The 26,008-nt window shown below is 42.3% G+C and overlaps 1 protein-coding gene across 1 annotated transcript; it reads left to right on the plus strand.

The window, feature by feature from the left end:
• Positions 1-473: 473 nt before the first annotated feature.
• Positions 474-23,892, plus strand: LOC129341417 (solute carrier family 2, facilitated glucose transporter member 11-like). The gene is made up of 12 exons (XM_054996604.1): positions 474-563; positions 1,850-1,948; positions 4,565-4,725; positions 5,303-5,427; positions 6,782-6,911; positions 7,537-7,685; positions 17,553-17,740; positions 18,611-18,721; positions 19,832-19,933; positions 21,566-21,641; positions 22,221-22,348; positions 23,335-23,892. The coding sequence occupies exons 1-12, from the start codon at positions 537-539 to the stop codon at positions 23,542-23,544; spliced, it is 1,506 nt and encodes a 501-aa protein (XP_054852579.1). The 5' UTR covers positions 474-536; the 3' UTR covers positions 23,545-23,892.
• Positions 23,893-26,008: the final 2,116 nt, after the last annotated feature.

The following is a 26,008-nucleotide window of genomic DNA, read 5'->3' on the forward strand; positions in this document are numbered from 1 at the left end:
AAGGGTATGCTGCTATCTGCAAAATAAATTGCTGTTACTGAGTGTTCAAGTGTATGGTAGATTCTGCCTATATGCCCTTTGATGTTGAATTCCACCATCTCCCTTCCTTGACCAGCTGGGCACAGAACTTGTTCATAGATTTTCCTATTCCAAGTACCACAGGCAACTTGCTCTTTCCTTTTGGGCATTGAAGATGCCTCCTCGCAAGGTAGAAGTTAGGGGTCAGTGGCCTGCTCAGTCTGGCAGAAGAAACCTGAGGAAGCATTACACAGCATTCCACACCAAGTCAGGTATTAATACGATGCCCACTGTTGAGCTGTCCTCGTGATGACCCAGGGTTGCCTCCTCTGCTTTTTGAAATGGTTAACCCAAGAGAATTCTCCCTCAGGCATTTGCCGATTAGGTCATAATGCACTTGAATCCTAGGAGTCAAACTTCAACTCCAGCTCCTGCTTTTGAACCAGAAAGGACCAAACAACTTTTGTCGGACAAACTTCTTCCACTAGCCAGAGCTTGGGCAGGATTTTCCAAAGACAATGACAATTGGTTCTCTCTCAGACCTGGTGAGTAGCTGTACATTCAGCCTGCTGGAGCTTCAAAATCAACCTGGCAATCGGGCTAGATGGGGCCGGGGGTGGGGGTGGGGTTCCGCAGCCTTGTTGAGTCTGGGGCACTTCTGGACAGAGATGTCAATCCTAGGTTGGGAGATTTCAGGATATTTTGGGATTAGAGCCTGGGGAGGGGAGGAACCTCAGCGGAAGTATAATGCTGTAGAGTCCACCCTCTAAAGCAGCCATCTTCTCCAGGGGAACTGATCTCTGTAGTCTGGAGATCAATTGTAATTCTGGGGATCTCCAGGCCCCATGTGGAGGCTGGTAAACCTACTTCTAGAATTTCAAGGAAGGCTGATGGGAACCACCACAAAAAAATGTCTGCCAAGGAACAGGGCCAATCAAAAATATTTGGAAGGCTCCAGAAAATATTGGGAGGTTCCAATTCAAATATATTATGGCAGCAGCTATTTCAAAATGGGTACTGCTTTTTGATGCAAAGGTGATGTTTCCTGAGCTCTTCTAAAGCACTTTCTACACTATGGAGACAGAGAAAAACTAGGGGTATCCCTTTCTTTGGTTGGTTTGGTTTCAGTTTCAAAGAGTCTGCTCCCTCTGTGGCCACAGGGAATGGTTTCCAAGCTCAGAAACATAAGAATGTCATTCTAGGCAAAGCTGAGGACACGTGGTTGTGGCACATGTGCCCAAAATAAGCTCAGTGCCTTTGATGGTCTGGAATCTCATAGGGAGTGACCTGAAACTCCCTGTTGTTTCAATTTTTCTATATTTTATCTCCAAGACACTGATGCAAGAGGGCACCAGGAAACCAGCAGGTGGGCACCAGGAAACACACCAGTGTGTGCCATGATGTGCTCAGGCATCATGTTGAGGACCACAGCTTCTAACAGAGTTCCCATATGCCATTTAAGTGCTTTTCAGTCCTCCTCACACTCCCTGATGAGCACATGTGAAAGGCAGAGCTCGATATGGTCATGCTGGATTTATTATTTAATTGCTGGACAGTTACCTAGGACCTTCAGGAGGACTAGAAGGCACAGACAGGTTTTCCATCATGCAGCCAGGCTTTCCATTTCCCAGTAGAGCAGTTGAGTGTAGGAAGGGCTTTATAGGCAGTAAGATTTCCACAGCAACAAATTTTCTACACAACACTGCCAACCATCTTGCTCCCAGCCTCAAAGTGCCAAATCCAATACTGCATGGAAATAAATGGTCAACTGGCTGTATGTGGCATGATTTCTGTTGCATATATCAGCGTGGGGTATCTTTATTTTTTGCAGATACAGTACCAGCGACTGTTCCAACTGATCATTGTGTTAGGAGTGGGTGGAAACCTCCTTATTGGCTTCCAGGTTTCTGTGATCACATATCCTTCTGAGGTAAGCAATGGCTTCTTATTTATATCTGTGCAGACAACCTTCCAGGTTACAGGCTTGTGGATGCTTATCCAGACAATGGCCCCAATCCAGCAAGTGTACTTCATGAGCAGGGGACAATGTGCAACCTATGTGCTATGTGCCAGCTGAGTTCCGTGGAATGATACACAGACACCTCTGAATGGCCACAACTTTATTGGTTACAGCTTATTAGAGCATTGGTAAGGCATATGGGCAGCGGATCCCTTGGCATCAAAAGGCCCCTTGCTGTTCAATGTGTTGTTCCCCAGCCCTGTTGCTGGCTGCCATGGGACAACAAGTGGTGTTCAGCCACTAACAGCTGTTGGACAGTCCTTGCCTCCCTATTAATTGTAGGGGTGAGCCACCCAATATGTCCTGCTCACCCCTTAAAGATCTAGCCCAGTGCCTCAAAACCGCCTAATCCTTAAAGTTGTGACTGGCCCCTTGCCACCCTGCTGAAGCAGTGGGTGGGCAGGAAAGCACCCTGCTCCTGTCGAGGCGCTGATAGAGGCGCTGACAGAATGGCGCCAACCACGTTACTGCTTGCAGAAGAGGATCGCCTGGCTGGCTCCTCCTCTTCCAGCGCTGGCCTCTCCTCTACCTCGGCCTTGCCCTCGGTTGGAACTTCACCCCCGTGAGTCTGTGAGCTTCCTTTCTGTGAGTAGATCACTTGTCTGGATGTGTGTGGAGCAGCAAAACTAGGGAAATAACATGGGGAAATGGCTTGGGCGGGAAGGCAGAAGCTTTTCCTCCCCCATGGTGGGATTCCAAGCCTGTTTGCACTTGCCTTTGATTTTTAAAAAGCCATTTCCTGCAGCTGCTGTGCAGCCACAGGGAACCTAGACTCAACTCATAAAAAACCTGAATGTGTAGTTTAACCACTACAGGATGCAGAACAAGTGAATAGAATGGGGCATGTAATGTGGGGAGAAGAGAGCAAGAGAGCAGAAGCCAGTTGGTGAAGAAATGGAGAGTGCTGAAGAAGGATTTGAGAATCAGGAAGAAAATGAGAACAAAAAAATATCAGCATTCACCAAAGATTTTCTATGTCCTCAGGCCCTGAGGCAGGCTGATTAATCCTCCCCTCTCTGTTTGTCCTTTCATTGATTCTCAACATTCTACCCCTTCTGAAGCATGCTCAGTCCTCAGCAGGACGTTTTTATTGTTGTTAATTTACGTCATATTACTCCGTATACATGGGGAATCCCTCAAGAAAGTAGAGATGCCTTCCTTGCCTGTGGGTGACCTGGGTTTGCTGCATTTATGTTTGATAGGGGGCCAGCCTTTTAACATCCCACGTAGTAATATTTACTTAACCCCCTTCATAGTTCATAACTGCATCCTGAGCCCTTAAGCAAAGCTTGGCAACTCTCCATGGGTTCCCCATGGGAAGTTAATACCTCTGCTGCTCTGAAAACTCAGACAAACCCTATTTCTGTTCCAGGCTAAAATACAAGCAGCGGCCGTGGGTCTGCCCTATGGCCACCAACACCATTTGAAGAGCAGTTGTTCTTTTAATATTTCTGGGAGGCCCTGATCTGAATCATGGGTGTGGTGGCTCCCAGAGCTTTGGTCCCCATCCTGCACACACACCTTAGCAGATGCCAAAACAGCAAGGGAGGCGGTTTTGGCAACTGAAAAGGCCCAGCAGGGGGGACAAGAGCTCCTGGGGTCAGTGCACCATGCGTACAATCTGGATCAGGGCTCCACCGCAATTTTTAAAGAACTACGATTGTTTTTAAAATGGCCTCGGCAGCAGCCATGTGATAAACCTGTGGCTGCTGTCACTTGTAGTAAAGATGTTCCAGTGCAGATATGGGAAGACAGGGCTTTTTTTCTGGAGAAAAGAGGTGGTGGAACTCAGTGGGTTGCCCTCGGAGAAAATGGTCACATGGCTGGTGGCCCCGCCCCCTGCTCTCCCAAAAGAGGGGAGTTTAAGGCGCGGAGGGCAATCTCAACTCCCCTCTGCCTGGAGATCAGGGGGCGGGGCCACCAGCCATGTGACCATTTTCAAGAGGTTCCGGAACTCCGTTCCACTGCGTTCCTGCTGAAAAAAAGCCCTGGGGGAAGAGAATTATTATATAATCAAGTTGTGCTGTTACATATTTTGAATATATTTTTCTGTTGTAGTTTAAATCTAACTCAAATTTAGTGCTTTGTATAAGTTTCTATGCACTTTCTACTGTCATTCCTATCTTTTCTTTTTAAATAAAACCTTTACTTAAAAAAAAAGATGTTCCAGTGTCAATAATCTTGAAATGTTTCCTCCAAAGAACCAATTCTGTAAATATACTCTTGATAACAGCAAGAAATACAAACAGTAGGGCTGGTTAATTTTATTTAGATTTCTGCTTGAAACTGTAAGCAGCAATCCTATTGGGTTACATTTCTGATTATCCAATTACATTATGTTCCTCTGTCCACTAGAATAAATGATGGTTTTGTAAATGGAAATAGGGAGGGGGTTCCCTTAATTCTTCTTTTCAGATAATAATGGTTTTAATTGATAAATGAGGATTTAACTCTTTTTTTAAAAAGAATGAGCCGCACTGAAGTTGTACACTTTAATTTTAAAAAGTCTTGTTTTTTTCTTCCCAGGATATAAAGAGATTTATCAATGCAACCTGGGTAGAACGGTATGGCTATCCCCTTCATCCCGAAAGGCTCTCTTTGCTCTGGTCCTTCATTGTGTCTATCTACTGTGTGGGAGGCGTGTTGGGCTGTCTGTTGACTGGGCCTCTGGCAATGAGATATGGAAAGTAAGCATCTTTCTAACCTGTCAGGATATATTTATCAAACACATTGTTATGATCATGAATGAAGGCAACCTTTACATTATTCTATGTACAACAAGGATCATCAACATTTTCTTTCATGAGAGCCTCTTCTGAATAATTAAAAATAGCCCAAGCTACTCCCCCGACCTTGTGGCATGTTACCTAGTTTTGTTCTGCCCTATAAACAGAACAAAAACTAGGGAAAGTACCAGAAATGAAGATATCCGCTTAGTAACACAAAGAAAAATCCTATGAAGTAAAAAGTTTTTTTAAGGGGGGCGGGCTAGAGCAGATCTTTTTATGATAATTTCTTTGGTCTTCTAGGGCATGCACGAGCTACTCTGCAGCAGCCAGCAAACTGCTGGCAGCTCATGGGCAGCTTTGCAATATTTGGCCTGACATCTCCAACAAAGTATCTTGCAATAGAATTAAAACTGCACAGACAATGAAATTAATTTAAATCACTCAGCAGCATTATTGTATCTGGAGGATGTTAGAGGCAAACACAAAGATACTGCTGAGAACCTTTTATTGACACCACTGTTTTTGTTTCTTACAGAAGGAAAAGCTTCATGATCAGTGATCTGATCATAATTGCAGCTGCCCTTCTCATAGGCTGCAGCAGAATGGCAAGATCTTATGAAATGATTCTGATTGGACGCTTCCTCTATGGCATCACTGCAGGTAGGATCTATCAACCCTGGCTAAAACCAAATTCAATTCAGAATCAAGGCTGGGAAACCACAAGGAATTTCAGAAGGGGAAGCAATATGGAAATCCCATCCAGTAAAGGACATTGTTAACTGTATCTGAGCCTGTGGAAACCACAAACTGGTACCAAGAGGAAGTTTGGGGATGGTTGAGGGCTAGCAAGCTGAAACTTAATCATGACAAGCCAGAGGTGCAACCCGGGAACAGAAATATCGCCTGTTCTAGATGGGATTGCACTCCCTAAAATGGAAGAGGTTTGTAGCTTGGGGGTGCTGCTGGGCCTAGGCCTCCTGTTGGATAAACAGGTGACAGCAGTGGCCAGGGGCACCTTTTACCACCTTCAGCTGGTGAGCCAGCTGTAGCTGTTCCTAGGCAGGAAAGATCTTGCTGCTGGTGCATGCTACTCTACATAGGGCTGCCCTCGAATGGTATCAAGAAGCAACAGTTGGAACGGAACACTGCAGCCAAAACACTGACTGGAATGGGTTGTATGGACCATATCACTCCAGTCTTTTTGCATCTACACTGGCTCCCAGTTTGCTTCCAGGCTCAGTTCGGGGTGCTGGTATTGAACTTTACAGCCCTATATGGCTTAAGGGGGAGAACACCTGAAGGACCACCTACTCCACATGAACCTACCCAACCACTCCAGTCACCTTTGGAAGTCCTGCTTCAGGTGCCTCCATCTGAGGCTAGAAGAGTGGCAACCCAAGAAGGGGACTTTTCAGTTCTGGTACTAAAACTTTGGCACTCCTTTCCCAGGGACATTTGTCTGTCTTCCTCTGTCATTGCCTGCCTCCAGCAGGTGATCATTTTTATTTGATATTCCCTCACTAACTTATTAGCTTCCTCCTTGCTTATGTGTTATTTAATGTATATTATGTTTTATTTGATTATTTTAAATATTTTATATATATTTGTATTTTAAATGCCTGAAATAATATAATATTTGCCACCCTGGGGAGCTTGGGTGGAAAGGCAGCATGGAAATCTCTTTAATAAATAAATAAAGACCACCCATTGGGTTCTAAACATAATTCAGCTCCATGAGAGGGGGAAATCACCCAATGGGAGTTTGTTGTTTTCTGGCAAGGAATCCACACCTGCTCACTAGGTTGCTGTTGCCCCCCAAAGCTTTTCTGTCCCTTCCAACTTACCCCAGTAATTTACAGATTAAAGGGGCAGGATTTCATAGATAGGTAGTATACTACATAACAATATAAGATAGAGCATAATATATACCGCTGATGGCATGTAAGGACTGTGTATCTGTTGACTTCTTACAAAAATAGTTCTAGAAATACAACTGTTCTCCTTTTCATTGAAGGTGTCTGCCTAAACATCCATGGACAGTACGTTGGAGAAGTTTCACCCAAGAAGCTTAGAGGCTTTGCAAACACTACATCATCTGCATTTTTTGCACTAGGAAAAGCCTTGGGGCAATTGATGGGCTTAAGGTAAAATCACCCAGACCGCTGACCTACTAAACAATCTCCGTTGTTCCCATCCATGCTTTTGCTCTTCCACATTTATTTATTTACTTCACTCTATAGCCCACCATTCTCCCCAATGAGGACCCAAAGTGGCTTACATTGTTCTCCTGTCCTCTATTTTATCCTCACAGAACCTTGTGAGGTAGGTTAGGCTGAGTGTCTGGGACTGGCCTACAATCACGCAGTGAGCTTCCATGGCTGAGAAGGAGATTTGGACCAGGATCTCCCAGCTTCTAGTCCGACATTCTAATCACTTTGCCACACTGGGACAGATAATCATATTAGATAACCCATAGTGTGGCCAGATCGCTGTATCTAATCTTGACTTTTCTTCCTTTCTCCATTTGGAATAATTTTGTCACTCTTTGTTGTTACATGATGATTTGGGCAATTGGGTTATTAATCCGAGGGAACTCAGGCCCTGTCAAAGGGTTGAGCTGATGTAGCACTGAGTTTCTTTGGTTTATAACCATGAGGACTAGATATATCACTGAGATTTTTAAAAGAAGGACATCTAGTTTTTCTCCCCTTCCCCATCAAATAATCATCTGTGAGCATAAATAACCATATTTGTGCATGTTCTTACCAGAGAAATTTTAGGCACCAAATCTTTCTGGCCTTTGCTGTTGGCTTTGTGTGGATTCGCAGGCCTGGTGCAACTGCTGCTCTTGCCGTTCTTTCCAGAATCCCCGCCGTATCTGTTGATTCAAAAGGATGACAAAGAAGGTTGCTTACAAGGTAATGTGGCCTTCTCTATTCCCAGCTTACTGTTTTCTTTGTTGATATCCACTATAAAGGGAAGACAATGCACTTACCCTGCCTATATGAGGCCTCGTAATTAAACTTTGTGAACAAGGATGAAAGTTTGCCTTATTATATGTATTCTCCCACCTTTCTTCCATCATAGAACTCAAGATGAAACACTCTTAGGAGAAGAACAATGTGGCCTTTATCTTACATCTATCACATTTGTTCTTCCCAACATCTGCCTTAAGTCTTTTGCACCCTAAGAAGCAGAAATGACAAACTTGTGATATATGTAAAGTATTGAAAGTATCCCTTGTGAGAAAAGAATTAAGGATGAGTCAATTTCCTCAGCTGCACTGTTATACATCAGCAGTTCCAATATATATTATATGTATTCTCCCACCTTTCTTCCATCATAGAACTCAAGATGAAATACATATAGTAGGCCTCACCATCTGTCTTCCTAAATGCATGGCAGGGTTGATATTTTTGCCTCTGTGAAGACCGCTGTTGTCAGAATTTGTTGGTGGGTCGGAACCAGGCCTTTTCTGGCTCATGTTAGAAATAGGGAGCCAGCTACAGTTTGAAAGAAAAAAAAAGGGAAGAAAGAAAGAAATCTTCCGAAGACTCTCCCTCCCTCACTGCAGAATTAAGTTGCAGTTCCTGGGAAGGTCTCACCCCTGCACAGGAAAAAGATAAGACCATAAAAGTTAATTGTTTGAGACCTCGTCAAGGGTCCTCTGGCCTTCTACATATAAATCACCAAAAGGGTAAACAACAAACAGCTTATCTTTAGGAAAACAAGGTGTCTAAAATCCTCAGCCAGTGAAGTGTGAACATTCATGTGTAATTTACAATGTAGTCAAATACATATCAAAGATGCAGTCTATCACAGAGGTAAAGGATGTGTACACTTGTGTTTACATGAAGGACTTTCGACGGAACTGTCTTTCAAGAACAAAGACAATGCGATTGAATAAGATGTTAATGAAGCAAGTCTTTGATATTTTCCTATAAAAGAGGGATGGAACAAGAACTCGGGACCCCTCACTTGCCAACACGCAAAGGCCAGATTGAGCTTGTGGTTGTGCAACGGAGTGGTCCCAGAGCTCTGGAATGGGAGGGGGAGGGAAGGTTGTTTTTCAGTAGTCATCTTATAATATTATTGTATTATAACTTCGGGTTTGGGATTCATGGAGGTCTGACACAGCTCCACTTGCGGAGCTGACCGGACTGCCGTTTTAAGCAGCCGGCGGGGGCAATTCAGCCCGCGGCCGACTGCTCTCAGGCGGAGAGCAGGCAAAGAACGCTCAAGACCTCAGGGCGCGTCGATCTCGGGCGAGGGGGGGTTCTGCGCAACGGACCCTCTCCCGACCCTTGAGGTCCCACCCTGTGACAGGTCGGCTATGATCTCTGCGGCAGTTTCGAGGCCAATGCGGTTGGCATAAGACCTACGTACCCAAGCTTCAATAGGGGAAAGAAGAGTAGAGGAGAAACTAAGATTGAAACAGTGATTACAACCCAAGGAAAGTGAATGAGAAGGTAAAGATCACTATCTTCTGATATGGGACAGATTGTTAAAAGTAAAGAAGAATAAAAGTAGATTTTCAAACTGCAACAGGCTAATTACAAGGAGGGAAAAATTCAGCAAGAGTTGTATTAGAAAAAAGACTAAGTTTAAAGAAGTTATTAAAGAAATTGGACTATTGTTTTGAATACTTGCGGTTATGGAGCTGTGAGAAAATTTTACCATCGCGAGAGCTACTGTGGGAAGTCGGGAAACAGGAAGTACATAATAACAATAGAGTTGCTGGAGAGAAGCGGCCCCTGCCGGAGGGCAGGAAGAAGGGAATCGCCATCTTTGAAAGGGGAAGAGTCGCGGCTTCAGCGGAAGAGGAAGTAAGCCATTTTGGATTACAAAAATCATAGAAGAACATTACAAAAATCATAGAAGAACATAGAGAAAAGACGCCCGACATTTTGGACTTTTTAAAAGTTTTCTTTGCAAGAAGACCGGGACATTTAAATTAAAGAGACCTTAAATTTTATGCCACGGAGTTAAGGAAGAGAGCGGACTCGTGGGAGCGAGCCAAAGCAAGCCCCACGATGTCGAAAAAAGAGTGGCAATCGGCAATAGAAAATCTAGACAAAAAACTCTTAGAAGTGATTAAAGAACTTAAGGACATGAAACCGGAGCTGATCAAAGAGGTTAAATAGACAGTGAAAAGTGAGCTGACAGAAGTGAAGAAAGGTATGGAAACAATGCAAAATGAATTGCAAGGAACACAGCAGAGAGTCAAAGTAGTGGAAGGCGCGGTGGAGAATCTAGCTGATACGCAACAAACAGAGATGAGACTGATGAGAGGAAGAATGGCGGTTGCGGAAAGTAAACACATGGAGAAGCAGATGAGATTTCGCGGCTTGCCGGAAATGGAAGGAAAGACAGCGCAAGAACAGATTACTGAGGTGTTAGCTGAATACCTGGGAAAGGAGGAGGAGGAAGTTGTGGCTATCCTGGACGTGGTATATCGTGTAAATTCAAGAATTGCGACCCAGAGGAAATTACCAAGAGACGTGATTGTGCAGTTCACGACTTGAAATATGAAAGAGAAGATTGTGACTAAACAGTTTCAAGATCCATTGGAGATTGATGGCAAGACGATTATCATTATGAAGGAATTACCCAGATCAGTGTTACTAGATCGGAAAAAATACAAAGCGCTAATTCAGATTCTGAAGGACATGAAAATCAGGTATAGATGGGAATTACCAGAAGGAGTGTCCTTTGAATTTGGAGGGGCCAAAAAGCGTATCAGATCTGAGCGAGAGATGGAGCGATTTTTAAGGGACAATGAAAAGGACTTACCAGCAACAAGATTATGATTATGGAGTGTAAAGTCTTATCTTGGAATGTAAATGGACTTAATTCACCGAATAAGAGAAAAAGCATTTTCCACTGGCTATTAAAACAAAAATGTGATATTGTATGTTTGCAAGAGACCCATATTCGAAAACAGGACGTAAAATATTTAAAATCGAAAAAATTGGGTAATGATTTTGCAGCGGCCTCTAATAAGAAAAAAAGAGGAGTGGTGCTGTATATAAAAGAGGAGCTGCAGCCAACGTTTGTAATGAAAGATGTGGAAGCCAGATTCATAGCAGTGGAATGTATATGGAATTTAAAGAGAGTGCTGGTAGTCGGAATTTATGCACCTAATGGAGCAAAAGAAAGCTTCTTTGAGGATTTGAGGAAGCAACTAGATGAACTTTCATATGACCAGATAATTCTTGCTGGAGATTTCAATGGAGTGACAAATTTGGAATTAGATAAAAAATCACCAACTGCACAAAAGAAAAGAGGACTGTTACCAAAGCTCTTTTTTGAATTGATACAACAGGAAACCTTAGAAGATGTATGGAGAAGACAAAACCCTAAAAGTAGACAATTCACGTTCTTCTCCGCAAGACATTCTACACTATCGAGAATTGACATGATCTGGGCCTCAAAAGACTTAGCGTTATGGACTAAGGAGGTGGAAATAATGCCGATGGTAGGCTCGGATCACAATCCAATTATGTGGAAATTGGGGAGAAGGAGCAAAAGGAAAGGATGGAGAATAAATGAGGACTTGTTACAAGAGGGAGAGAACATGGAGATGCTGAGAAGAGAGACAAAGTTCTTCATACAATACAACATGAATAAAGAAGTACCAACCAACAAGGTTTGGGACACCTACAAGGCGGTAATTAGGGGCATACTAATGGACTTAAATGGTAGAGCCAGAAAAAAGAAAGAGGAGAAGAGACAGGAGATTATGGAGAAAATAAAAGCCAAAGAAATACAGTTAAAGAAGAGACCAGGGAAAAAGAAAATTTATCAAGACATCAGAATACTTCAAGAACAGCTGACAGCAATGAATAACAAAGAATTGGAGTGGAATCTTAAAAGATTGAACCAAAAAGCGTTTGAAGGTGCAAACAAACCTGGGAAATATTTGGCATGGCAACTGAAAAAGAGAAAGGAAAAGAAAACAATAAATAAAATTTGTGAAGATAACAAAACGTATTTGGAACAGATAGCCATTAGTAGAGCCTTCTATAAATTCTATGCTAAATTGTATAATAAGAAAGAGGTGAACAAAGAATCAATAGCGACATATTTGGAGAAAATGAAACTCCCAGTAATTTCGGAAGCTTGGAGAGAGAGATTGAATAACGAAGTAACGGATGAGGAAATAAGAAAGGCAATACAGTCAACAAATCTGGGAAAGGCGCCAGGGCCAGATGGACTTACAGCTAAATTTTATAAGGTAATGGCCAATGAACTGGCACCATTCCTAAAAGAGGTGATCAATGGAGTCTTAAAGGATCAACGGATTCCAGACACCTGGAATGAAGCTAACATATCATTGATCCCCAAAGAGGGCCAAGATCTGACCAATGTGAAAAATTACAGACCTATGTCGTTACTTAATAATGACTATAAAATCTTTGCGAAGATACTGGCGGAGAGAGTGAAGGGATGGCTTTCGGAAGTTATTGAGGAGGAACAAGCAGGCTTCTTGCCAGATAGACAAATCAGAGATAATCTAAGGACAGTGATTAATGCTATATTATTGAATATTATGATAAGCGTTGTGATAAAGAGGTTGGTTTCTTCTTTGTTGATGCTGAAAAAGCGTTTGACAACTTGAACTGGGACTTTATGTTTGCCACTATGGAAAAGCTACAAATGGGAGAAAGATTCATAAGAGCAATTAAAGAAATCTATAGAGACCAGAATGCAGCAATTGTGGTGAATGACGAGGCTACTAAGATACTGACTATAAGTAAAGGAACAAGACAAGGTTGCCCGTTGTCTCCGCTGTTATTCATTTTGGTATTGGAGATTCTGATGATACAAATACGACAAGATGAAGAAATTCGTGGAATAAAAATAAAGGACTTTTCTTATAAGGTCAGAGCATTTGCGGACGATATAATGTTAATTGTAGAAGACCCAACGGAGAACATGCCAAAAGTGATAGAGAAGATTAAGGAGTTTGGAGATTTGGCAGGTTTTTATATTAACAAAAAGAAGTCAAAGATATGTAAAAATATGACTAAGCAAAAACAACAATTGTTAATGGAAATAACAGACTGTGAAGTAACAAGTAAGGTGAAATATTTGGGAATTGAACTGACTGCAAAGAACATAGATCATTTATTCAATCAATTATTCAATTATTCAATTATTCAATTATTCAATTATTCAATTATTCAAAAATAATTATGAAAAATTATGGACTCAGATAGAGCAAGATCTGATTAAATGGAACAGACTGAATTTGTCATGGTTGGGAAGGATTGCAGCAGTTAAGATGAATGTGTTACCAAGAGTAATGTTTTTGTTACAGACAATACCAATTATCCGAGACTCTAAGCAGTTTGAAAAATGGCAGAGGAAAATATCAGATTTTGTTTGGGCAGGCAAGAAGCCTCGAGTGAAAATGAAAGTTTTACAAGATGCAAAGGAGAGAGGCGGAATGCAACTGCCCAATCTAAGACTTTACTACGATGCAATCTGCCTAGTGTGGTTGAAAGACTGGATGATGCTGAAGAATAAGAAATTATTGGCCCTAGAGGGTTATAAAAAAATATTTGGATGGCATGCATACCTATGGTATGATAAAGTAAAAGCGAACTCTATGTTCTTACATCATTACATATGGAGAAGCCTATACGCAACTTGGAAGAAGTACAGAGACTATTTACAAGAAGGAACCCCCCTATGGGTGGTTCCATATGAGGTAATAGATCCGAGAGCTGTCGATACTGAGCAACAGTGTTTAACGAACAAGGAGATAACCCGAATAGAATCTTCTATACTTAAAATAAAGTCACAGGACGAGTTATCACCAAACTATGATTGGTTTCAGTACAGACAGATCAGAGATCTCTACAATTCGGACTGTGCAAAGGGAGGCATAAGAACAGAGAGTTCGGAACTAGAGCAGACACTTTTAAAAGAGGACAAGAAGGAAATTTCCAAGGTATACCAAGTACTGCTGAAATGGTATACTGAAGATGAAATAGTTAAAGTACAAATGGTGAAGTGGGCCATAAATTTCAATCTAAATTTCAACAAAGAAATAACAATGGAGGCATGGGAATACTTGTGGAAGAATACAATGAAGACTACGACGTGTACTAATATTAAAGAGAACATTTACAAAATGATTTATCGATGGTAGATGACACCAAAGAAGATTGCGCTAGGGAATTTGAATACTTCTAACAAATGCTGGAAATGTAAAAAACATGAGGGTTCCCTGTATCATATGTGGTGGACGTGTGAGGTAGCTAGGCAGTACTGGGGGGAAATAATAAGAGTAATAAGTGAGATTTTACAATTTCAAATTAATAAGAACCCAGAACTCCTGCTACTGAACTTGGGAATGGAGGATATTCCAGCTCAACACAGGACATTGTTATTTTACATGACGGCAGCGGCTAGACTTTTGTATGCGCAAAAATGGAAAGTACAAGAAGTGCCAACTATTGAGGATTGGATTTACAAATTGCTGTATATGGCGGAAATGGACAAAATGACAAGAAAATTGAGAAACCTTGACCCAGGACAGTTTAACACAGACTGGGAGAAGCTGAAACAATATTTGGTGAAGAAATGGGAGGTGGGAGGAGAACTGTGGCAGTTTGAGAACTATTGAAACATAATAAAATGCAGAGGGGGGTGACTTTACCGGGGGGTGGAGAGGCAAACGAGAATTTCTAAGCAGTGACTTTGTTAGATTATTATATATAGAATAATACATAGAATATTGATAAAAAATAACTAACTATAAGGACTGACTAACTAATATTACTTTTGGTAAAAATTGTATAATGTACTAAATTGAATAAGCCTACCTGAAGATATATATGGGTTAAATTGATTGATAACCTTTGATGATAGTTATATAGATGTATAATCAAAGTAGAACAAAAATAATAATATAATTAAATATAACTAAAGTAGAATGAAGATAAGATATGCAGAAAAAGTAACATATAGAGTATAAGTTAAATTGGTTGACTTATATGACTTATATGAATGTATGGTTTATATGGTTTATGGTTTATAGAAATATTTGAAATATTTGAAACTATGAAAAATGGGACAAATTGTTTGTCTAATATGGAAGAAGGGACTTAAAGATAGGGTACAGAGCATTAAAAATAGTTAAAGAATTATTGCTTAGAATAAAGGGAAAGTATATGTTTGATGTATTGTCGAAGGCTTTCACGGCCGGAGAACGATGGTTGTTGGGGGTTTTCCGGGCTGTATTGCCGTGGTCTTGGCATTGTAGTTCCTGACGTTTCGCCAGCAGCTGTGGCTGGCATCTTCAGAGGTGTAGCACCAAAAGACAGAGATCTCTCAGTGTCACAGTTTGGAAAAGATGTAGGTCATTTGTATCTATTCAGGAGGGGTGGGGTTGAGCTGAGTCATTCTGTAAGAGTTTCCCAGGGTGTGGAATGCTAATGGCGGGAGGCTTCACTGTATCCTGAGGAGGTTCTTTTGCATATGGATTGGTGCTTGATGTGCTAATCTTCTCTGCAGGGCTATTGTCGGGTGTGGAGTGTTTTGTTGGCCTGGTGTTTTTCAGAACTGGAGCCCATGCTCTGTTCATTCTTAAGGTTTCTTCTTTCCTGTTGAAGTTTTGCTTATGCTTGTGAATTTCAATGGCTTCCCTGTGCAGTCTGACAAAGTAGTTGGAAGTGTTGTCCAGTATTTTGGTGTCCTGGAATAAGATACTGTGCCCTGTTTGAGTTAGGCTATGTTCAGCCACTGCTGATTTTTCAGGCTGTCCAAGTCTGCAGTGTCTTTCATGTTCTTTTATTCTTGTCTGGATGCTACGCTTTGTGGTCCCGATGTAAACTTGTCCACAGCTGCAGGGTATACGGTATACTCCTGCAGAGGTGAGGGGGTCTCTGCTGTCTTTTGCTGATCGTAGCATCTGTTGTATTTTTCGGGTGGGTCTGAATACTGCTTGAAGGTTATGCTTTTCCATAAGCTTTCCCATCTGATCAGTAATTCCTTTGATATATGGCAAAAACACTTTTCCTGTAGGTGACTGTTTTTCCTTGGTTGTTTGATTCATCCTGGGTTTGATTGCTCTTCGGATTTCATTTCTGGAGTAGCCATTTGCCTGAAGTGCGTGGTTTAGATGATTAATTTCCTCATTGAGAAAGCGCGGCTCACATAGACCGCTATGTGACAAAGGGTTGGAAAACTGTTGGAAGTCTACAAAAAGGGGGGGAAAGGGAGGGGGTTAGAAATTGGGAAATGGGGGAATTGATTGTAATGTGAAATTAAATGATTCTAATCCAATAAAAATTTTATTAAAAAAAATATTATTGTATCTTGCATGCTAACGTATTCTGTATCTATCTCTATAGTGCTCTCGCGGCCAGTGAGCTGGGCCCATATCTGGTGCCTTGCTCAACTGTTTTCTTGTTTGTTTTACCTTTATAAATAAAAACTTCCAGCTTTGCTTAAAGATCTTCTTGCTGCTGGCACGTTATTTTTAGCAGAGACATCAGTTTAGTACTAGGGAAAGATCAAGGGAGGTTGCACTCTTTACATGCCTGTGGTAAGAGGCAAAACCCAAGCAGCAAACCGACAGCAACTAATGGACTGATCCCTGGTTGCAGAGAGACCATTTCCACAACAACCGCCTGCAGCCTGTATTGAGATTTCACTTTTTGAGAGTTTGACCACTCAGTATCTACATCAGCAGCTATAGTACATGCCTTTCCCAGCTATTTTCCTACAACTAAATGAGAAAATAATGTGAAGTTTCCTTCACTTCTTTACAGTGAAGTTCCTTTCCCATAGGAAATCAGGCAGATCCACAAGGATTGTATATAAGTATAGTTCCTTCTTTGGTAGGCCAGTGGCCTTCAAAGTACAATTTCTGGCCTTTTAAAAAATGTATTTTCTTCTCCATGCTTTCAGCCATCTTGACAGATGTCTTTTTTTCTCTCCTGCAGTTATTTATTTGCAAAATTTATAGCCTACCTTTCTGCCCTTGTCAGGGATACCAAGGTGGCTAACAAATTAAAAACACACATAATAAGATGTCTTAAAAACCATTAAAACAAAACAAAAATACATCATTAAAACAATTAAGCCAAGCTAAAATACATATACGAAAACACAGAAAAACAATCTAAAAACTCCAATGCGTATTTGATTGGCTGTTGCCTCAGTTTGGGAAGACTTAACCATTTCCTGCCTGTAAGGCCAACTTCCCTAATAGTAGGTAAAAAATCTGTGAAGTATTGTGTGCAGTAGTATCAGACGTTATCAGAACCTGTTGATGGGGAGGGGACTACTGTTTGTCTTTTGGAAGTGAACAAAAGTTCGTTCCCCAGTTGTCTGACATTTTTGGCCTTTAATTTAGGAAGCATTAACTAATCTTAGACCTCAAAATACGACCATATACATGTACCAATGGTTTTTGTACATACATGGTAAGGCTTAATTCCCACCCCATTTTGGAGACCATCAATTTTTTTTCAAATTTCAGATCAAATCAGGAAGTTCTGGTGGAATCTAAAGTCTAACCAAAGATAAAGAGACAAAGCTGCAAAAGAAAAGGAATCTTTAATAGAAAGAAAAGGAATCTAATAATAATTGCACAATCCCTTAAATCTGAGGTTATACCTCCTCAGCTCTAAAGGTTGATTCTTCAGTCATCTCCTGTTCTGTCTGTAATTTCTCCTTTTAGAGAAAGCCTTTGAGTTCAGCTGATATATGAACAATTGAGTTCATCAATATTTGAATAACTGTCCTCTGTTCATTCTTCCACAAAGCCATGAAAGACCTCTGGGGTGAAGGAAATCACCAAGCCGAGATGGATGACATGATGAAGCAGAAGGCAGCCACAACGAATTCCAGGAGCTTAAGCATTCTAGAAGTGATGAAAGAGAAATCCCTACGGCCATCTTTATGCATTGTCCTTGTGCTGATCATGAGTATGCAGTGGTGTGGCCTGAGTGCAGTTGAGTACCGTAAATACAGCCTGCACCTTACAGTCCCATGTTCTCCCCGCTGGTGTGGCACTCATGACATAACAGTCATGAATCTTGTAATGTAGAATGTTTCCAAATAAAACAGTTGATACATAAAAATAGGCCACAGGAACAAGTTCTGCCATGCAAGTTGCTGTTCTCCATAGTGGATGTTAGTTTTTGGATGCTAGTTGAACCAAAATCCCACCAATGAACATGAAGGTATCCATGGCCATTAGCCAATGGGACTGACTCCTTTTAAAATTTTACTTCATTTATCTGCCACCCTTCTCCCCAATGGGGACCCAAAACAATTTACATCATTCTCCTGTCCTCCATTTTTTCCTCACAACAACCAGGGCTTTTTTTCAGCTGGAACGCGGGGGAACGGAGTTCCGGAACCTCTTGAAAATGGTCACATGGCTGGTGGCCCCGCCCCCTGATCTCCAGACAGAGGGGAGTTTAGATTGCCCTCCGCACCGCTGAGCAGCGCAGAGGGCAATCTAAACTCCCCTCTGTCTGGAGATCAGGGGGCGGGGCCACCAGCCATGTGACCATTTTCTCCAAGGGCAACTCACTGAGTTCCACCACTTTTCCCAGAAAAAAAGCCCTGACAACAACCATGTTAAATAGGTTAGGCTGAGAGTATGTGACTGGCCTAAGATCACCCAGCAAGCTTCCATGACAGAGCAGGGGATTAAACCTCAGTCGCCCAGATCCTAGGCTGTCACTCTGGCCACTTCACCATAATGGCGTAAAATCACCAGAACTCTAATCCTCCTTCATTAAAACACATTATGTGATATACTAGTAAAAATCATGGCCATGGCCTCTGATATGTGTTGCTTTTCCCTTTCCAGATATACTTCTATGCCTTTGAAGTTTTCCGCACAGCCAAGCTGGATGATGTCCTTATACCCTATGTCGCAGTAGGGGTTGGCACCTGTGAATTCATCTCTGTGATTCTGTGTGTAAGTCACACTTGTCCAAAGCCTGTAAAGGGAATATAGATGTGGCCTTGCGGGGGGGAGGGCTGAGGTGATACTTTTGGGGGGTGAAGGTGGCAAAGGCCTGCTCACCTACTGCCAGTCTCTTATCCTACCTGCTTCATCTCTGCCACCTTGCCTCTCCACCTGGGGGCCAGGACATCTAATTTCCTTGCCTCTACAGGCCTCTTTCAAAACAGCACAGCAAGATAGCTTCTTGACCTCTTGTGAGAGTCAGTCCTCTCTTGAGATGTCAGCCACAATTTTGGTTTCCCTGGCAACAGGCAAACAAAATGGTAACAAAACTCTTGTGAGAAACAGGAATCTTGTGGGAGTCTGGAAAACCCTTTAGGGCATGCAGGGGTTGCCACGCCATTTTTAAATAGCTCTGAAAGAGTGAAAAGGCAAGAAGAACTGGGCCGTTTCCACACGGCTTACCTGGCTTCGCAATGTCCCGGTAGATCGCGCAAAAACCGCGGAAGATCACGTTTCCTCGCGCAAGATTTGCGTGACGTCACGTGACATTGCGCAAATCTCGTGTGAGAAAACGCGATTTTCCGCGGTTTTTGCGTGATCTACTGGGACATTGCGAAGCCAGGCAAGCCATGTGGAAATGGCCCTGGTGCTCTAGCTTCTGGATGAGGAGTCGGCTGGCTAGCTTCAGACAGAACTTATTAATGGAGTCAGTGCTGCGACAGCTCAATGCCTTTCTTTGTAGCCCTGTTTCCTTCCTTATGACACAAGGGCTTGGTTCCAAATGGAAAGAAAAAGATCAAGACAGAACCAACATGCTAATGTAGACATTATTTCACAACATCCCCTGTCAAAGTGACCTTGTGTTGACTTGAGGGAGCAGTCTAACAGAGCAATTCTGTCTTGTCGTGTGTATCATACACCATGGCTAGAAGTCCTTTTGAAAAGTAATCAAAACAAGTGGTGAACTGCAACTTCAGTTTGCAGTTACTACTGCAAATTCCTCCACAATCATCTGGTGGTAAACTTAGCACATGTTCATCGAAATCTGTCTAGTGTCCTTTTAGGTTTGAGATTTTGCCCTTTGTCTGCCTGATGATGATACTTTTTTGAGCCAAACAGAGTTCCATAATTGACCACGTTGGCCGAAGAGTTCTGCTGTGGGGAGGTTATGCAATGATGGCTTTGATGATGACCTTCCTCATAGTGACTCTCTCTCTTCAAGTAAGTACCTTTCTGTGCTTCTCTCTTAACTAGTTACACTTAACAGTTAGTGGTTTTTGATTTGCTGTGAACTTCTTTGTCCCCCTTGGTGTAATGTAGGAAGTTTTCTTTTGGTTCACAGGACTGATATTTTCATAGCTGAAATATTCCACCTTTCCCTGTTTCTGAGACTCCTGACAGCCACACATGGTAGATGCTGTGGTAACTGGACTTCATTGAAACCAAGGCAGCTGTGGACCCGCTATAGACAATCTACTCCCCCTCCATTCTTTCTTAATAGGGTTCAGTTCTTCAACTACACTGAATCTCGTAGTCAACAGACAGGCCTCAGATTGCTTCTCCTCTGCCTCTAGACCATATTAGTGAAGCTCTTCCTCTGATAGAAAGCAGGGCCAAAACACAGAAAACTTGATCCCCTTTCCCAGGTGTAGTTGACAGAACAGCCTATCTCACTCTGGACCTGGATTGTCCTCACCAACATTACTGGGTGTGTGGAAGTGGTGAATAAAGTCTCCAGCCCTGCCTGCCCCACCTCTTCTCTCCATATAACTGGAGGGACCCTTCCACCCAGAGTTCATTGGGTGGATAAATAGACTGTGCTTAAGATGTGGCTGCTACTTTTACCGAAGTTAAATGGCTCAAATAGAGGAGGAGGGATTATGTTACACTCCCTCACTGCCATCATAACAGAAATAAAAGCAGGCAACCAATGAACCAGGTATTGCATGCTCTTTTCCCACAGAGATAATCACAGTGGGGTCTAAAGAATCACCCCACATCCCTACACAGAAGAGCAGGGGCCACCTCTCCTTCCCTCGTTTGAACACCTAGCTCCCAAAATTCTTGCAGGCAGGGTGTGGTAGGATGTCATATCTGAGAGGAGATGCACTGGCCATATATGTATGGTTTCTTGCCCTGAGCTGTTTAGGCAGAAATTTGCTTCTGCATTCCCTTCTGCCCAACTTTCCATTTTGCACAATTGGTAAACATTTTTGCATCCTTTTAAGCCCACCTCTCATCAGTCACCATAAGAGGGCTTTGGGAGGAGGGGGCTAAAATGTTTGTGAAAAGAACCTCTCATTTGGGTTCAATCCTAAATGGGCCACAGCTCAACACATCAGTTGTATGAAGAGGTCCCAAATTCAGTGGCTAGCACCTGCAGTTTAAAACAAAGCATCTCTAGTAGCATGGCAGGTTAATACCTTTGTGCGGGAGCTGGTCAAAGTACACAGTACAGGATTAGACAAACTAATGATTTGGCACCAGGTAAGACAGCCCCTTGTGTAGTGCCTTCATCTAGATATGCCCGCATATTGCAAACCTTCTTGATTTGGTTTGCAATAATGTTCAGCGTATCCCCAAACCTAGCCTGACTCTATCAAGCATCTAATGAATGTATATTTTCTGAAGTGTTCTGTGGCTATTATGCCTTGGATAAGCTGAAAATATATCATGGTGACAGCAAAATCCAATTCACAGCAGACCTCAGACCACTTCTGACCATCTAGCTCAGCTGAAATCCCTCCACTCAAATCATAGCACAGTGAAAAAAATGTTGCTGCCTGATTGTTGTCTGAATGAGGATAGAGTTATCTCAATACAATTTTTCCCTTCCCATGTATTTTCTTCCAGGATCAGTTCCCTTGGATGTCCTACTGCAGCATCGTCCTCATCTTCTTGTTTGTATTCTCTTATGGACTTGGTCCATGTGAGTAAATCAGTGTGGGACAGTAGGATATGGACAAAGTGTTATTTCAGGAACTGCTGGTGGCTTCTTTCTAGAGTTGCTACAACAAAGATTTAAATAAGGAGGCATAGGTGTCTGGCACAAAAGTGATCCAAAAACAAAAAAAATGGGACTTTCAGCATGGTGCTTATGTTCTCTGGCCTTCATTTGCCAGTCCTAAATATATCACTGAGCTGCAATTGGCCAGACAAACAGCATGCTTCCTATATGAGCAGCTAGGGTTGCCACCTCTGGGTTGGGAAATTCTTGGCGATTTGGGGGTGGAGCCCAGGATGGTAGAGTTTGGCCAGGGGAGGGGAGCTCAGCAAGGATGTGATGCCATAGACACCACCCTCCAAAGCAGCTGCTCTCTCCAAGGAACTGATTGCTGTAGTCAGGAGATCAGTTGTGATTCTAGGAAAGCTCCAGGTCTCACCTGGAGGCTGGCAACCCTGTGAGTTTCAGGAGGAGAAAGACTGATCTTTTCCTTCATCTTTTTTTTAAACAACCAGGAGCTAAAATTCCCAGAGCTCTAATTTTCTGTCACCATCTCCTTTTCAGGTGGAGGTGTCATCTCTGTCATGGTAGAGATTTTCAGCCAGTCAGCGAGATCGTCAGCATTTGTCATTGTGGGAACTATCAGCTGGATGAGTCTTACTGTAGTTGGGATGGGGTTCCCCTTTGTCGTGGTAAGTCACCTTCCGTGGTGCTCAAGCGGGAGCAGGATGCATAACTCCTGTCTCTGCACAGTGATCCAACAGTGATTAGAGCCAGGCTGTGTGGTGAAAAGTAAACATGGGCTGATTTCGCACACGTTGGATAATGCACTTTCAATGCACTTTATCAATCGTTTGAGGTGGATTTTTTTTTCCGCACACGAAAAAAGCCGTTCCAAATGATCTATAAAGAGGATTGGAAGTGCATTATCCGACATGTGCAGAATCAGCCACTGCTGTGTTATTTACCCATTGAGAAAAAAATCAGAGAGAGATCACTGATTTGAGATCACCACATTTTCATTTGGGTTTTCTTGTTTTTTTTCTGAGTGCGCACAATATGAATATCTGTTCAAACATTTGTTAAATTGGTTGATGCTTTACTTGCCCACACACACACACACACACACAATTTTTTACACTTCAAGAACTGCTCCAAGACATCTTAGAGGAGTAGTTTCACAACCAACGAAAGATCTGGCCAATCTATACTGTACAAATCCAACTTCTGCAGAAGAACCTGGTTCCTCTGAGTTTGAAGAAAGTTGTATGTGTGTGTCTAAAATGCAGTGAATGCATTTCCACAGCAGGCTCTCTGCAGAAACTATGTACTTACTCTAAGGGCCAAAATACATGATGTTTCTTCACTAGGTGGCTCTCCCAAGCCCAACTCATTTCCCTGCAGTCGTCCATCAGCTGCAGGACTGTCATTTTAAAGATCAGAGGTAATGTTTTTTCCAGCTTAGGGGAGAGGAGGACATCACATCCCCCCCCCTTGCAGGTCATTTTCAGACACTGAAACCCAACTCCTAGGAGGATCAAACTAGACATACAGGTTTTTAAAGAGTTAGATCCAGGTTCATGACCACTCCAGAGCAGAATTTAGTCTGAAGTCTCTATTAATTTCAGAGGTTTAGAAGAGAAATTCATTTTTCTCTGCGTGTGTTTTCTTTCCCCAGGAGAACCTCGGTCCCTTCACCTTCCTGATCTTTTTGGCAGTGCTCATTGGGATAGTGATTTTCATCTACATCTTCCTTCCTGAGACAAAGGGGAGGTCAATTGCAGACATCACAGAAGAACTAGGCAGTATACATTTTGGAAAGAAACTCCTACTGACTGCTTTGGGAATGAATTCCATCAGAGACCATGGTTTAAGTACCAAATTATGATGGGTCAGCAGGGTTAGAAATCAGTTCTCTACTTGAATGAAATGGACTTTCATTGAAGAAACCTTGTCTTGGAATGCAGGTAGCTTTCTTTTAAGTTATCATGCTCACATTTCATACCCTGGGACTTTAATTTATTGCAATTCTATTTCCTCTGCTGTGCACAAGGTGAGTTGTATACATTTAGATGAATGTTATCTTATTATTTTTAGCAATGCAAAGGTATCAGTTGGCATGAGACAGAGCTTCTGATGCTTCCTGGGAAGGGGGGGGGGGTTGTCATATTGTCATAAAGCATAGAGATGGACTAGAAGGATAGTAAAGAGTCCAGTAGCACCTTTAAGACTAACCAACTTTACTGTAGCATAAACTTTTGAGAACCACAGTTCTCTTCGTCTGATTCATCTGATGAAGAGAACTGTGGTTCTTGGGCTTCAATAAAGTTGGTTAGTCTTAAAGGTGCTACTGGACTCTTTACTATTTTGCTACTACAGACTAACACGGCTAACTCCTCTGGGACTAGAAGGAGAGATTGAAACATGGATAGGTAAGGAAACAGGTCCATGTAGGCGAGCAAGAAGAAGACTTTGCTTTGGGGCATAGTAAACACTGCTTGGCAGTCACTTTCATCTTCTAAAACCAGGATTAGAAACTTGCTCTGTAATTTCAAAATGAAACAAGGGATACAGATCAACATGCATTCAGAATGATGTGCTGAAAGCAATACCATGTGTGTTAACACTTCAATCAGGGGGAAAGCAGTGTGCAGTTGTGGGCATGCAGCTGGGTCCCTCCCTTGCTCATATGTTTCCATTATGGCCCCATTTCATAGCCTCCAGTTGCTGAAAGGCAGATGTCTTGCCCACACCCTGCATGGAAAGTAGAGTTGCCAACAACCCGGAGAAGAAATGTCTTGCCTCTTTAACACAGGCTTAATATACAGAAGGAGGCAGCTGAAGCTTTTAGGTAAATAACATCACCTGGTAAATAACATCCCATTAAGCTTCTGTTAAAGAGGTAGGACCATTCCTTAAATCTCCATCTGCCAAATGCTTACTCAGCCTTCTTTGAAGTATTTCCAAGGCTGATAGTGTTGTCATGCAATATTGCTAAGAAATTTCTGAGCATTCCAGCTTTGATAAACAGACTGTATTAAAAGTCAACTACTTTTGTAGTATTTGCACATTCATAAAGTAAGCTCCTGCTAACGATCAAAAAGGAATCACCACATGTTCCATGTTGAATTATTGTTTGATGTTTGTCATATATACAGCTGAAACAAGGGGGGTAGGTGGGAGTCTGTGTTAATAAACAACAGTTTCAGTTTAAGAATCTGAAAGAGACAGGAAAGATGCAAAGACTGCTGTGAACTGGCTGAAGCAGCTTGGAAGCGCAGGATCTCTTTCTCTTTCTGGTGCTTTGTGGAGCGGCGTCTCTGTTGCCCTCGAGTGTCTACCTATGCTCTACCTGTATATTTGCAAATAAAGTAAAAATTTCCAAAATGTCATATAACTGCAGTGCTTTCTTCTCTATAGTAAGTGGAGACCCTGGAACTTCTCAATGTTTGGAGAAATGGAGGGCAAATCACAGAAACTTTTCCATTCACAAAGCAGCATGCAAAAATAAAAGGCAATGAAATCAAATACATGAATGCAAATTATATAAAATACAATCTAAAAACTATAAAAGCAGACATCAGATTAATACCCCTGTACATGCATGCTGAAGTAAAGGGCAGATTTCCATAGTTATCAGCTCTGCAGGCTGGTCTGAAAGGGAAAGGGGAGGTGTTGTAGTGTATCAGTCTAAGGCTTCCTCAAACGGCTAGTCCTCCTGACTAAAGATCTCTGCGTACTTGTGCAAGCCTTTGACATCATTGGTATGTGACAGCACCCACAAGTCCCTACACAACCCTCCACCAAGCTGTTATCCATGAATATGGGGAGTGCCTAATCTCTGCAATGCAGGACATGGTTGTAATGTTTCTATATGCATATGGTAAATTTGGGTTTTAACAGCATCGCTAGAACTGTAGTTTCCATACACAACACATTAGGTGTTTCTGTGTAAGATATATCTGCAACTGCTGCATCCTACTTCACAGGGGACAGGTTGTACTCATATCCTCTGCCTGACAGATGGTAGCACAGAGGCAACAGGCAGTCCACAGACGATTGCAATGTCAATGACATCATCAACCCATGCCAGTACAGGTACCATGCTGGAATGGATGAGAGTCCCTGAGCCAGCCAAAGCATGCTGCAGAGCTCAGTAAGTAGTTCTACACCCCCACCCCCACCCCGCCTTCCCAGATGACTCCACCCATGTGAAATTCCACATTTCCTATATAGAATTTCAGATGAAACACTGTAGCCAAAATCATAGCATGGATGCAAAAAAGTCTGAATACAAAAGGAGAAAAAATTCAACTCAAGCATTGTTTCTATATACAACTGGCAGATCTGTT

Source organism: Eublepharis macularius, chromosome 13 (genome assembly GCF_028583425.1).
Source record: "Eublepharis macularius isolate TG4126 chromosome 13, MPM_Emac_v1.0, whole genome shotgun sequence".
Lineage (NCBI taxonomy): Eukaryota > Metazoa > Chordata > Lepidosauria > Squamata > Eublepharidae > Eublepharis > Eublepharis macularius.